At 28.2% G+C, this 15,015-nt stretch overlaps 1 protein-coding gene across 2 annotated transcripts in view; it reads left to right on the top strand.

Annotated features, from left to right (window-relative positions):
* Nucleotides 1-10,492, top strand: part of LOC135961589 (putative polypeptide N-acetylgalactosaminyltransferase 9) — a 237,321-nt gene extending 226,829 nt beyond the window's left edge. For both annotated transcript variants that reach the window (XM_065513108.1, XM_065513109.1), the window contains exons 11-12: nucleotides 4,901-5,008; nucleotides 9,900-10,492. In XM_065513108.1, the coding sequence (XP_065369180.1) occupies nucleotides 4,901-5,008; nucleotides 9,900-10,061 (270 nt within the window). In that variant the 3' untranslated portion in view covers nucleotides 10,062-10,492. The remainder of the gene's footprint in view (nucleotides 1-4,900; nucleotides 5,009-9,899) is intronic.
* The last annotated feature ends 4,523 nt before the right edge of the window (nucleotides 10,493-15,015 follow it).

Here is a 15,015-nt window from a genome sequence, read left to right on the forward strand (position 1 = left end):
AAATTCAGCATTACCATACTTTCAAACAATGCTAACAACCGCATCTTCATCATCTTCTAGAAGTTTCATGAATTATCCAACGGACAAAACCAGAATGTTCAATTTCTAATAACAGCTTGTTATCAACATTGTTGATAATTAGAAGCTTCTACTGATGGAAATGTTTATAAACACGATGAATATTGCCGGCACTTGATACCGACCGTTAAATTCAAATTGCTAGTGCAAATTCGTAACCATATTTTTGGATCTTTGCCCTTAGCTGTGACCATTAAATTGTCTTCAAAAGCGTTAGTCATTCAACATGTTTTCTCCATGGCTTCTAGCAGGGTGTTGATATAAAGCTTCCAAGGCTATGGAAATACTCATTGTAGAGTGTCTTCAATGCACCTGTATTTAAAGACTTTTTCAACGAATGTATTGATTTGCAAATGCCTCATAGCCTCTATAACAGATTCCCATTTATTTCTCTGTTGTAATTATTTTCCGCTTAAAACATTTTTATTCAGTTATATTTTTCAGGCGAGTATTTATCACAAAAAAAACATACATGTGTTCAAAATAACTTGTAATTGAAGAATAATTTTTTGCTTGTAAAAATTTATTTGATCCTTGTAAACACAAGTATTTACTGTTTTTATGCTCACCACCTAAAAGATGGTATATTGGTTTTGTCATTCCTTTTGGAACATAGCAATATATTCTGGGTTCTTATAAAATACTAAGACAATTTAAAACACGATAGGACTTCGAGGAAAGGAAGTAGGGAGATAAAATGTTCAACAAATGTTCTTTGAGGAAAGGATGTGAGAGAACTTCTAAAAAAGTTGAAATTTTTCCAATCATGTTACAATATATTAAAGTATACTGCAGATAATACCATGAAGTTTGCCATACATTATATATATGTTAAAAAGACATGCTCTGTTGAAAATGGTGAAAATCTGTTCTACCAGCCCCAACACAAATTTCATGCCGAAATATGGCTTTTTGGTATATACATGTCTATTGGCTATAGATGATCTATTCATACATAATTCATCAAAAATAAGTTCCGTATAAAAATAAATCCAGAAACGAAATTTTGTTCGGTTCGGTCCATATTTGACAATAGTCCCCATAATAAGTCCACTTCCTAAAATCACTTGAGTACCCATAAATCTCTTATAAATATCGTAATCAGTTTGAAATTCGACTTCAATAATCCTCATGTACACAAAAATGCCCGAAGCTAATTATATGAAGATCGTTCTAGAATTGGATATACATAGCTCCCATATAAGGGCCACTTTCGACCTACATAATTTTGGAAAATCAGTTGTATATTAGCAAAAAAATTAATAATAAAGAGTATTTCATTTAGCACGCTTCCTATCTTTAAATTTAAACAAAACAAAGTAAATGTTAGATACACAGTGCAACACGAAAAAATATAACCATATATGTACACCGTGATAAAAGACCAAAAAAAGGAACCGCAAAAAGTCATGCACTTTTTTTATGGACCCCCTAAGATTTGGGGCCTCGGTGTAATTTTTGCAAAAAAGAGAACATTTTCTCAGGCTCATATCTTGCAAACAGTTCGGAATTTTAATTTACTCTCTGAGGCAAAGTTGTAGCCCTTGTCATAAAGAATAAATAAACAATATATATGAAATCAAAAGAACTTCATCTTCAAGATCAAAATCACAAAAAACTTAAAAAAAGAGCATGACTTTACTCTCCGTATATGATTATATTTCGATGACCTAAAAAATTACACACATCATCAAAATCCGGGAATCAGAAATGTAAAATTTTCCATGACTCCGGCGCCTAAATCAGGCTGAATGTGGAGTTGAGAGCCGCTATTATTTGATTATGAGAAAATGTCAGACGGGGTAAAATTGCATGATCTTGGTGGCCAGTTTACATCACCTCTACGTATGATGACAATGCCCACAAATCACTCTTGTAGCGGCTTACTGTTGAAACCACATGTCATTGATGTCCATATCATTCAACTCAGGCCAAAAGAAGTTGGTAATCGTAGTCCTATAGCACATGCCGTTGGCGGTGATGATCTGACCAACGCACAGTGGTATGAGAAAAAAAAGAGGGAAATAAATCTGTAACTTCTAAACCCTTAGTCCGATTTGAATGAAATTTGACGTGCGCACAGACGAAGTGTAGCGGAGTTCAAGTCTTGAATTTTGACCGCATGAGACCACCGGGGGTGCGGCCAGGATTCCCCAAAGTAGGACACCTCGGGTATGTTCAATTTTTAAAGCGATCCTATTTCTTCGGCTGTGTTCCGATTTCAAAACGATCACATATATAGAATCTTCTCGTCGAGCACTTTCGCTATTTTTTTTCCCAAAACAATAGCGAAAAATCGCCTTTTTAAAATTTTTAAAATATAAATGCATGTAACTTTGGACTCAGTCATGATTTTTAAACAATTCTTTCTACATTTCATACATAAATTTATTGTAAGTCCAACAAAAGAAAAATGGAGAAAATCGGGTTATATTTGGATCCGCTGTTATCAAAAAACTGGAGTAGGTTGGGTAAAAATGATGAAAATTTAATTTTCAAATGCGAATATCTCCTAAGTTATAAGAGATAATTGATAGCTACGACGAGGTTTTTTGTAGTGCTCGACGAGGGAACACAGCCGAAGAAATAGGATCGTTTTAAAAATTGAACATAGCCTTTACAATGGGGAACCCTGGCCGCACCCCCGGTGGGCCCGTGCGGTCAAAATTCCCAACTTAAACTCGACAACACTTCGTCTGTTCATTCAAATCGGACTGAACAGACGATCTTTTTTTTTTCTCATACCACTGTGCAACGACGATAAAATATTTTTTAAAATTTTTGATTTGTTATGTTTCTTTTTATAGGTTTTTATGATTTAAAATTATTCTAGAAAAGATTAAAAATTTTTTTTTTTTTGAAAATTCATCATTTTTAGAAATTTTTGCATTCGAATAATCAAAGAACTTATTTTGAAAATATAGAAATTCAAAGTTTTTTATTTTCCATCAAATTTGAAAAAATGTATAGTTGGCAAATATCGTTTGGAAACATGTCTTTTTTCAAAATTTTACCTCTAGCTAAAAAAATTGGGCAGCAATTTTTACATTCGGCAAAGGAATAATCAAAGAACTTATTTTGAAAATATGGAAAATATAGAAATTGATAGTTATTTTTTATTTTCCATCAAAGTTGAGAAATATTGAAAAAAAAATCGATTTACCTGGAAAAATACAAAGCAAGCAGTACAAGTTTTTTTATTCTTTTTTTCTATCAAAAATAATGACGATCCTTTACATAGTTTTCGATATATTGTATCTGAAAACGAACCAAATTACCTAAAAATGGTCTGTTTTTTTGAAAACTGAAAATCAGTCAACTATGAAGGGCTATATCTATCTTCGGGCACCGATATGGACGCCGGCAGCCCAAGAACCGATCAGTGACTTTTCCGGAACGCATTGGAAGCTGTTGGATTCATGTGAATTAGTATCATCCCAAATTCAATAATTTTATTTGCTGATTTACCCATTCATCCAGAAATGAACCACATCGTAAAATGAACGAATCACACGGAACGTTGCTATCAACTAACAAAGTTCTCAAGTACCCATTAGAAAACTCTTTCTATTCTGGGTCCTTATAATATTGGTAGGGGGAATATTATGAATTTAACACTCTTACTTTTTTATTTTTTTACCCCTTATGCCAGGTGTTTATTAAATTTATTTTATTTTTTTTTTTTTTTGCAAATAATTTAAAAAATACAATCCTTTACAATTAATTTTATTTTAAACATAAATTCCATTTAATTACAATGCATTTTTAGCTTGGTTCAGGCTGTTTAATGCTGGTATGTTGGTAATTAGAGCTGCAAATATTTATTTAAACTGGAGTTTTTTTATTTTTTTGTTAACCAACTGATAATTATTGCAAAATTGCGGCACGCTGTTAATTAAATAATTTTGGTTTGTGAATGAAACAAAGAGGAAAAAAAAGCAAAATTTACAATTATAACGGAGTTTGTGGCTAAAAATAATATATTTCTATAAGCAGATATAATATAAATAAACTATATATATATATTTGGCGTATTTAATTATTATTTAAGTATTTATTAAATTAAAATGTTAATGGTGTAATAATACTTAATACTTTTTGCGAGATTACGGCTTAATTTAAATGTAGCGCCTAAAAGTAGGCTATACATTTTTGATTACTTTTTAAGTTTGAGTATACAATACAACCCAGCAAATGTTTTAATAAGGTGGCTTTTTTAAATATTTTAAAGCTTAAATTACAGTTTATTATTAAAAAAATATTTTTAAGAATTTATATTTAAATAAGCTGTCATTTTTAAAGCCAAGTCTTTTTTAACAATTCATGCTTTTTATTCCCTTTTTAAATATTATTATTTGCTGGTTTCTTTTTAATACCACTCCCTATTAAAGTCTTGTTTAAGGATTTGCATAAAATTATATTGTTGAGCAAAAGAATTAAAAAATTACTTTCCACAGCCATTACCTTAAGTACGCCGGAAATAGAATAGAATATTACTACACCATGAAACATTTTTATTAAATGATTTTCTTGCATTATTAAATATAATTTTTTTTTGTAACATTTTTATTAATAAAATCTCTGTTTTTTTTCCCATTTTTAATACCAAACCCAAATGCTTAAATTTGCATTATTATGTGTGTGCGTCGTCATGTTCATGTTGGTTTTGTTTGTGTGTGTGTTTTTTTGAAAATTATTACATTTTCCTGTAACACACAACAACAATGTCTACAACATGTTAATACTACAACAACAACATTTTCCTGTACGTTTGACTGACTTTGGTTTGTTGCCACTTCTGTAACGTACATCATCCCTTTAGTACTGGATGCTGAGCAAAGCTGGTGAAATACGCCGAGATGAGGCTTGTCTCGATTATGCAGGACATGATGTTATGCTCTATCCTTGCCATGGCTCCAAAGGAAATCAGGTAAGACTCTAATATATCTATTCCCCCTTTTTACACTTAAGCTCTGTCGTACATACTTATACTTGAAATGTGTTGTAGGGTCCTTTTGCCTTCAGCTCGTTATTTATGTTGGAACAATTAATGTGTGTAAAGAAGTAAAAATTAATTTCATATTTCTGGCTGTACGTTTCTATATAATTTTTGGGTAGGGTAGGGAGCTGTTTTTAGACTACTACTGTTCATGACAGTGATTTTCTAAACCATTAACAATGATAATAGACACGTTCATGTGTTGCAAAAACACAGATACACATATAATTTATACATATTTGCACAATTGTATACCCTGCAGCTGTTAAAGTAGCAATTGTCTATATAGCACGCAATTTATACCACATAGTATTTAACGGAATGTCCTCTATAGGATTCAAAATTTTTTCGAACTATTTGTTTGTGAGCTGATTTCATCCTTGGATTCAAATCTCTTTCCGCCGAGCCCTTTCTTCATGCGAACTAGTTCCCTGAACCAGCAGGGTACATTTAAATATGTTTGTGTTATATTTCTGTTAATGTAAAGTTTCATTTACATACTCGTATGCCTCCATATGAGTTGATGTGCTTTTTTGTTTTATTACAAAATTCATAAACATTTTGTAATTTTGATTTAAATCACTTAAGATAAATGCTGCCTGGAATTTTCATTGTTTTACAAAGTAAAACATATTTTTTTCATCGTTATTTACTGTTTTTGAAATAAATCTGCACATAATTTCTATGGAAAATGCTATAGAGTTTTCCCAAGAAAATTAAATTTTTATTAGTAACACAAGTAGCTTTTTCATAAAATGCTGAAATAATTTTTAAACCAACACGTTCTTGATATCATCCGAACATTTCATAGTAAACGCTGGTATGATCTATTTGTAAATATTGCAATTATCAATAAAATTATCAATTTTATACATAAAATGTTGCTACTATCAATAGCATCAAAAATTGTTTATATCATTTACGAATATTAATACAAAGTGTTGCTATTATCAGCAATTTTCTATTTGAAATATAGCATCAACAATTTTCTTTATAAAAGGTTGTTATTGTTTAAAGATATGGATATTATCAGCAACATCAACATTTTTGATTGAAACATTTTCATCAGTACAAAGTTCTACTTATCAACAATGTTGATAACACTCTGTGATTAACATTGTTTATAGGTATGACAACATTAACTTTTAAAGCTGTTGATATTGACATTAAAGCTGCTCATTCTCATTGTGGAAATATAACATTCTAGTTTTGTCCGTTACATAACACAGATCAACAGCAAAAAAAGTCTTGACTAACCACTATATAGATTTGATAAATCGTGTCATAATTTTTTGTGAAAATAAGCGAAATCACTTAATTGTGAATAAATTCGAAAATAATCAATTGATTTTTATGAGCGATATCTCATTTTGTTGCTATTATATGTAGCTTTGTGATAAATATACCTGCTAAATTTCTGTCGTTTTCGAATTTTCATGAACTTCGAAACTACTGAGCCGATTAAAACGCAATATATATGTGAAAATTTGTAAATAGCATGGAGAAAATGTTTTCAAAATTCAATCAATCGAAAAAAGAACACTAACTACTCAATTTTATGCATATCAAACCAAAAAGTTAAATTTTGTGAAAATGAGCGAATTCACTTAAATGTGAATAAATTCGAAAAGAATCAATAGATTTTTATGCTCGAAACCTCGTTTTGTTACTATTACATGCAGCTTTGTGATGAAGCAATAAATCTGAACAATTTCTACCGTTTTCGATTTTTCATGAATTTGTTTATAACAAAAAATATTCTATTTTCACATAAAAAATATATTTTTTACTTGAATTTGTTATTATAACTCCGAAACTACTGAGCCGATTAAAACGCAATATATATGTGAAAATTTGTAAATAGCATGGAGAAAATGTTTTTAAAATGCAATCAATCGACAGATGAACGCTAACTACTCAATCTTATGTATATCAAACAAAAAAGTAAAAGTTTTTGAAAATGAGCGAATTCACTTAATTGTGAATACATTCGAAAAGAATCAATAGATTTTTATGGTCGAAACATCGTTTTGTTACTATTACATGCAGCTTTACGATAAAGCAATAAATCTAAACAATTTCTGCCATTTTCGATTTTTCATGTATTTTTTAAAACAAAAAAATTTAATATTTTGACATAAAAAATAAATTTTTTTTCTTGAATTTGTTATTATAACTCCGAAACTACTGAGCCGATTAAAACGCAATATATATGTGAAAATTTGTAAATAGCATGGAGAAAATGTTTTCAAAATTCAATCAACCGAAATATGAACCCCAACTACTCAATTTTATGTATATCAAACAAAAAAGTAAAATTTTTGTGAAAATGAGCGAATTTACTTAGTTGTTATTAAATTCGAAAATAATCAATCGATTTTTATGGCCGATATCTCATTTTATTGCTATTAAATGTGGCCTTGTGATAAAGCAATATACCTGACCAATTTGTGTCGTTTTCGATTTTTCATGATGTTTTTAAAACAAAAAAATATTCTATTTTCACTTACAAAATATATTTTTTGCTTGAATTTGTTATTATAACTCCGAAACTACTGAGCCAATTGAAACGCAATATATAAAGGGATTAAAGGTTATGTAAATCTAAACTTTTCTAAGTTTATTTTAATAATATCGGACTTACCGCTTTTGAGTTATCAGTAATTATGTGGAGAAACGTCTAACAAAAATTCACAATTTTATTTAAACTTTTTTTTTAAAAAAAACTCTCCATAGAATTTAAAATTTGGACCTTATTTGTACTACTGGAACCACAATACATCAAAATTGTGTAGTGGTTTAAAAAGCCTCTAATTTTTTTTCGATTTTGTTGCCCTGTGTAATTCATGAAACTACTAGAAGAATGCAATGCAATTTCCAAGCATTTGTACAGATTTTAGCGGTTACAATTTGAGTTTATTCTGACAATCCTTTCGATAGATCCCAGGATTTACTTTCAACACAAATACAAAGTATTTCGTTATGTTTTAAGAAAAAAATTATTAAACATAATTTGGATGCCCTAAAAGTATAATCTCAATTTGAAAACCAAAATAGTTTCTGTAAAGCGTTAAAAAATTAAAATAATGCTTGAATTATGTATACTTAATATTTAATTATTAATTATTACTCATACGTCACGTAATCCAACTTTGATTTGTATTTCTACATAATCCACTGTACGTATACTTATTATTAATTAATTAAATATTACTCATACATCTGCTATTATTCATGTCTTATTGGAAGGTTGATCAATATATTGAGAAATAAATAAAACAAGTAAGAAAATATGGTCGGTCAAATAATACCCTACACTAATTAAAAGAGCAAAATCATTTTTCTTTTAAAATTTCAATAATTTATATTTTTGAGTGATTTTCGGAAGTGGGCCTTATATGGGGGCTATGACGAATTATGGACCGATCACCATGAAATTAGGTCGTGTGATTTATGACTATATGAAAGTTAACTATGTTGAATTTTGTGTGTATGCCAACATTTTTAGAAGCGGGTCTCTATGGGAGCTATGACTAATTATGGACCGATCGTAACAAAATTTGGTGACATGAATTTTGTAAATATAAAACTTATTTGGAGAGCAATTCGTGGAGATACATTTATAAATTAAACATTTATGACCGATAAAGTCCAATTTCGGAAGAACATTTGTATGGGGGCTAGGTGAAATAATGGACCGATTTCAGCCAGTTTCAATAGGCTTGGTCCTTGGGCCGAAAAAATAATATCTACTAAATTTGATCGAAATATCTTCAAAAGTGCGACCTGTACTCCGCGCACAAGGTTTACATGGACAGCCAGCCAGCCAACCAGACGGACGGACGGACATCGTTTAATCGACTCAGAAAGTGAATTTAAGTCGATCGGTATACTTTAAGGTGGGTGTTAGACTAAAATTTTTGGGCGTTACAAACATCCGCACAAACGCATTATACCCTCGCCAATATGGTGGTGTAGGGTATAATAACATTTGATTTGAGTTGAGCAAACAAGAACATTTTAATAACTTCATCATATTCCAAGCATTTTTGTAAAAAAAAAGTCGACAGAAATTGTAATAACATCATTATATTCCAATAAACTTTCGTTATTTATATCTAGTTGGAAATATTAATGAGCATAACATAGTAACAAATATTCTAACATAACAAATTTATAGAAACGGAGAAAAAAATCAAGTTTTTCCTTCGAAAACACAGTTCCCAACTTTAGGGCTAAAACAGCAAAGTGTTTCAATCATTCCACTTTTTAGCAGCACATGTTTTTACCAAACATATAAGGAACAATTCTAATGCCAGTAGATTAAAATTTATTTTCCTTTATACATTTTAACAGCATTTGTAAAACGCTCATACTCAAATCCATCGGAAACACATCCTTTTTTGTTTTACTTACATTTTTTATAGCCACCAGATAAAGAGGAATTTTGTTCAAGTGTTCTGTGAAAGAATTAAAATTATTGTGGAAAATAATAATGGCTTTTAAGATTCTAAGAAATGTTTCCTGTGCGAGACTTGTCAAGAATGCTTTAACAACAATTTGTAGGAATTCTGGTTAAAAACAAACTTTCATTCTAAAAAAAAACGTTAAATATTTTGTTATTAATGGTAAAAAAGCTTTTATCTTGTTGTGCAAAACGAGCAAAATGTTAGATGGTTTCTTAAAGCAAACCCTTCAAAGCAATATAAACAATATAAGGACGTTATTTCCGCTGCAATTAGGGTAGACCTTTAAATAATATTTCTAATATTAGAGTTTACTTTTGTTTTAATAATCATTTCAATCACTTTATTTTTTACAGTTCTGGACATTCAACAGTGAAACCAAACAGATACGCCATGGATCTTCCGACAAATGTTTGGCCATCAGTGAGAAACGGGACAAGGTCCTTATGGAAGAGTGCAATCGCAATCGTTTGCGACAACACTGGCGTTTGGAAAACTACGATCCCTCGAAATTGTGAGGTTATTTTTTTGGGAATGGCACCCAATTCATACCAACCTCACTGTCGTACTACAAGCATTGGAAATAGCAAAGAATAGTTAAAAATTATGAAAATTAGAATTAAAATTAATTTAAGTTTGTTGAAGTTAAAGCAAAAGCAACAGCAGACAAAAGAAAAAAAGAAAGATATTTAGTTGACAAAGAAGAAAAACTTTCAACATGTGCAATATTTAAAAATGGAAATGAAATTGAAGGAGGAAAGTAAAAAAAGACATTATAAATGACTGTTGTAAAATAAGACATAACAATACAAGAAATTTAAGCACAAAAACTTTTTTCTATAAATACATATTACATTTATAAGTTGTTAATTTAGCTTGTAAGATTTAAAAAAACAATTAGGCTTAAGTTTTAATAATTTTGAAAATTATTAAAAACTAAATGATATAATTAATTAGTTTTATTATTAAAACATACATATTCATGTAGATTTTAATTGAATTTTGACAATTGGTTATGACCAACAGAGTTTTTCTACAAAATTATGAAATTTTTGTGAAATGTAGCCTATTTTTAGGCTGCTTATGTTTTCAATTCAGTTGCATAGTTTTGTGTTGTGGTAAAACTGATTATGTTTCTGGCCCATTTGTCTAATTTCTGCCAAACTTTGTTTTTTTATTTTAATCATATTCAATTTGTTTTTATTTTTATTATTTTAATATACCTAATTAATATTTTATTATTGTAATTGTTATTATAATTTTTTTTTATTTTTTTTTTTTGCAAAATTTGTATATAACAAAGTTACGACTGTAGAATACACTCAAAGAAAAAAATTATCAAAAAATAAATAAAAGCGATAATTTAAAATTAGCTATAAAACTAAAAGATTTTCTATCGATAAATGATAGAAACAAGAAATTTTTGGATAACTATAAGATTTTTTGTATTTATCGATAACTTACATATTTTATTTACACAATTTTGCAGTTCTGGATAAGTAAAATATTTTCTATAGAATATTTTCTTGTTATCGATAACTTCCAGATTTTCTCTGAAACATTTTCGTAGTTATCGATAATGGACAGATTTTTTATAGAAAATTTTCGAATAACTGAGAGATTTTCTATAGTAAACGTTTCTGTTAACGATAACTGACAAATAATCTATGGAAAATTGTTCTGTTATCGATAACTGTCAAATTGTCTATTGAAAATGTTTGCAGTTATCGATAACTGAAATATTTTCTCTTGAAAATGTTGCTGTTATCCATGACTTAAATATTTGCTCTAAAAAGTGTTGCTTTTATCGATAACTGATAAAAAATTTGTGCAGTTATCGATTTTTTACAAAAAATTTCAGATTTTTTGTTGAAAAATTTTGCTGTTGTCGATAGCCGCCTGATTTTCTTTAAACAAGTTTTGCTGTTATTGATAGCTGCCAGATTTTCATTAATAAATGTTAGCTGTTAACGATAACTGCCTGATTATCTATAGAAATTTTTTGCAGTTATCGATAACTGCCAGATTTTCTTTAAACAAATTTTGATGTTAGCGACAGCTGCAAGATTTTCTTTAAAAAATGTATTACATTATCGATAGCTGCCAGATTTTCTTTAAAAAATGTTTGCTGTTATCGATAACTGAACTTTTTCTGTATAAAATTTTTGCTGTTATCGATAACTGAAATATTTTCTCTAGAAAATTTTTCTGGAATCGATAACTGATGGATTTTCTATAGAAAATTTTTGGAGTTATCGATAACTGATAGATTTGCTTTGAACAGTTTTTGCTGTATTCAGTAACTGAAATATTTTCTATAGAAAATTTTGCTGTTATCGATAACTGCCAGATTTTCTATAGAAAATCTTTGTCGTTATCAATAACTGCCAGATTTTCTTTAGAAAATATTTGCTGTTATCGATAACGGATAGATTTTCTATAGATAAATTTGCAATTATCGATAACTGATTGATTTTCTTGGACAATTTTTACAGTTCTTTATAACTGATAGATTTTCTGCAGACATTTTTTGCAATTATCGATAACTGCCAGATTTTGTATAGAAAATTTTTGCAGTTATCGATAACTAATAGATTTTCTATAGAATATTTTTGCAGTTATCGATAACTGATAGATTTTCTATAGAAAATTTTTGCAGTTATCGATAACTGATATATTTTCTATACAAAAATGTTTGCATTTATCGATAACTGATCGATTTTTTATAGAAAATTTTTGCAGTTATCGATAACTGATAAATTTTCTATAGACAATTTTTGCAGTTATCGATAACTGATAAATTTTCTAGAAAATTTTTGCAGTTATCGATAACTGATAAATTTTCTATAGAAAATTTTTGCAGTTATCGATAACTGATAAATTTTCTATAGAAAATTTTTGCAGTTATAGAAAATTTAGCTTTTTTCGATAACTGCCAGATTTTCAATAGAAAATTTTGTTGTTATCGATAACTGACAGATTTTCTATGGAAAATTGTTCCTGTTATCGATATATGAAATATTTTCTCTAGAACATTTTTGCTGTTTCTAAAGAAAATTTTCTTTAGAAAATTTTTGCTGTTATCGATAACTGATAGATTTTCTATGGCAAAGTTTTGCAATTATCGATAACTAATAGATTTTATATAGACATTTTTTGCAGTTATCGATAACTGCCAGTTTTGTATAGAAAATTTGTCCTGTTATCGATAACTGAAATTTTTCTCTAGAAAATTTAGCTTTCTTCGATAACTGTCAGATTTTCTTAGAAAATTGTTGGTGTTATCGATAACTGCCAGATTTTCTATAGAAATTTATTCAGTTATCGATAACTGCCAGATTTTTTTTAGAAAATTTTTGCAGTTATTTAATTAAAATTTCGCTATTTACAACAGAAAAATGTAATGTTATCGATAACTTCGAAAACTGGCTATAGAAAATTTTGCTATCGATAAGCTGTTATCGACAGTTTTTAGAAAGCTTTAAAAAAAATTTAAATTTTATAATTTCCTATTGTAGAGTTAGCTATTAACGATATTTATGTGAAATAATTCATTCGTTTAATTTATTTTATCGATATCATTTCGAGTTGCATGAGTGTACATAAATTTGTTTTATGTTATTATTTACAAATTCTATTTTTATTTTTCAACTTCCTATAATTGTAAATAAAATCTTATAAAGTTAAATAAATAAATTAAAAAAAGAAAACATTTTAAAAATAAGTAATAAAACAACACTATGTTTTAAAAATAATTGAAATAAAATTGACATATTTGTAGTATAACATATATGTAGTATATTTAAGAGGTTAGTGATATCCTGTAAGCATTCCTGTAATAATGTAAGTTTATGATAAACAAAAAAAATACAAAAAATTATAATTTTTATTAAAAATTTTATATTAAATTTGCTAAATCTAAAAAAAAACGTAAAAAATTTCTTTAGGAAATCAACTAAAAGCACAAAATCTTGCCAAAAACAAAACAGAAAATATTAAGAAATTTATTACTAATAGAGTAGAATTTATATAAAATGAGGAAAACAAATAATAATTATAAAACTTCCATTAAATAGTTAAATTTAATATCATTACATATCAATTTAGACAAAGAAAAAAATAAATAATACAAAAAAAACTTTTATTTAAAAAACAAAATTATTATAAATTGGCACATTAATTCCGTTTAAATTTTAATTTAATTAAAAGACCTTCTAAACTCACTCTCTCTCTGTAACCCCTTTCAAATTATCATTCCATTATTATTAATTTAAAAAAACAGGGAGAGATGTGTGTTAAAGGAATTAGCAAAAACTCTATAATTAAACGCTTACAATTTTGCATTTAATTTTGTTTAAAACTATTTAATGTATAGTAGACAAATAAACTAAACTAACAAAAACAAACACTTATAATTAAAAAATGCTTTAATCTGACATATCCTGATTACAAATCGCTTTCAGTAAAAATATTTGTTTTTGTTATTGTTGCAGAAAAAATTTATTTAAAAAAATTTAAATATACCTACAAAAAACACTATTCAATAAATTTTATAGTTTTATTTGGAATTTAAAATTAAAGGGAAATGTTAGGGCTGATTCAGAAACACAGATAGAAAATTTGTGTGAAAATCACTTAGTTTTCAAATAATTTTTGAGTGATTTTCATAAAAAATATTTAAATCTTTAGGAATTTATCTCTTTTTAAAACAAACACAAATTGCGAAGCGTTTTACTTTTACGCAGATACACCCAGAGTCTCTGGTGGGAATCGAACCCGCAACCCTCAAATTGAGAAAAGGGAACTAACTCAACACTTTTCGGTTCTAACACTTTATATGAAAACGACCTCCTAAATACGAATGACTTTTTGACTGTTGTGGAATGTACTTATCAAGATAATTAGAGCAGATACCTCAGTCAAAAATTTCTGAGACAGTCTATCTCCGGAAATTGGCTAATACGCATGAAATGTCCAATTTTCCATGACTCTGGCGCATAAATCAGGTTGAATTTGACCGATGACACTGGTTTTGTTGGCTTTGAGGGCAGCTTTTCATCCTAATTTTTCCATAAAACTGACTTTGAATAGTGTTTGGAATTTTCATTTAAAGAAATACAGTTTAGCAGCAACAAATATAAAAAGCAATCTTAAAAAATTATAAATTTCTATAAAGAAATTTCCCAAAACAAGTCATAAACACACTCACTTTTTATACTAGCCACATATTACTTATCAAAAAAAAGTAATGCATACTTTGAGGCTGTACTAAAGTATGCCAGACATAACTATAACTAATAACTAAGTGCATGATGAGTTAATAAAATCCTTTTAAATATATAAATTTAAATTAATTGTAGAAAAAATTATATTAAATATAAAAAACAAATAATAATTCTATAATGAATAAAGAAAATAAAAAAACATGTGCCTTTTTTGTACGATATAATGTATGTATTATAAAGAAATAAT

This window comes from Calliphora vicina, chromosome 5 (genome assembly GCF_958450345.1).
Source record: "Calliphora vicina chromosome 5, idCalVici1.1, whole genome shotgun sequence".
Taxonomy (NCBI): domain Eukaryota; kingdom Metazoa; phylum Arthropoda; class Insecta; order Diptera; family Calliphoridae; genus Calliphora; species Calliphora vicina.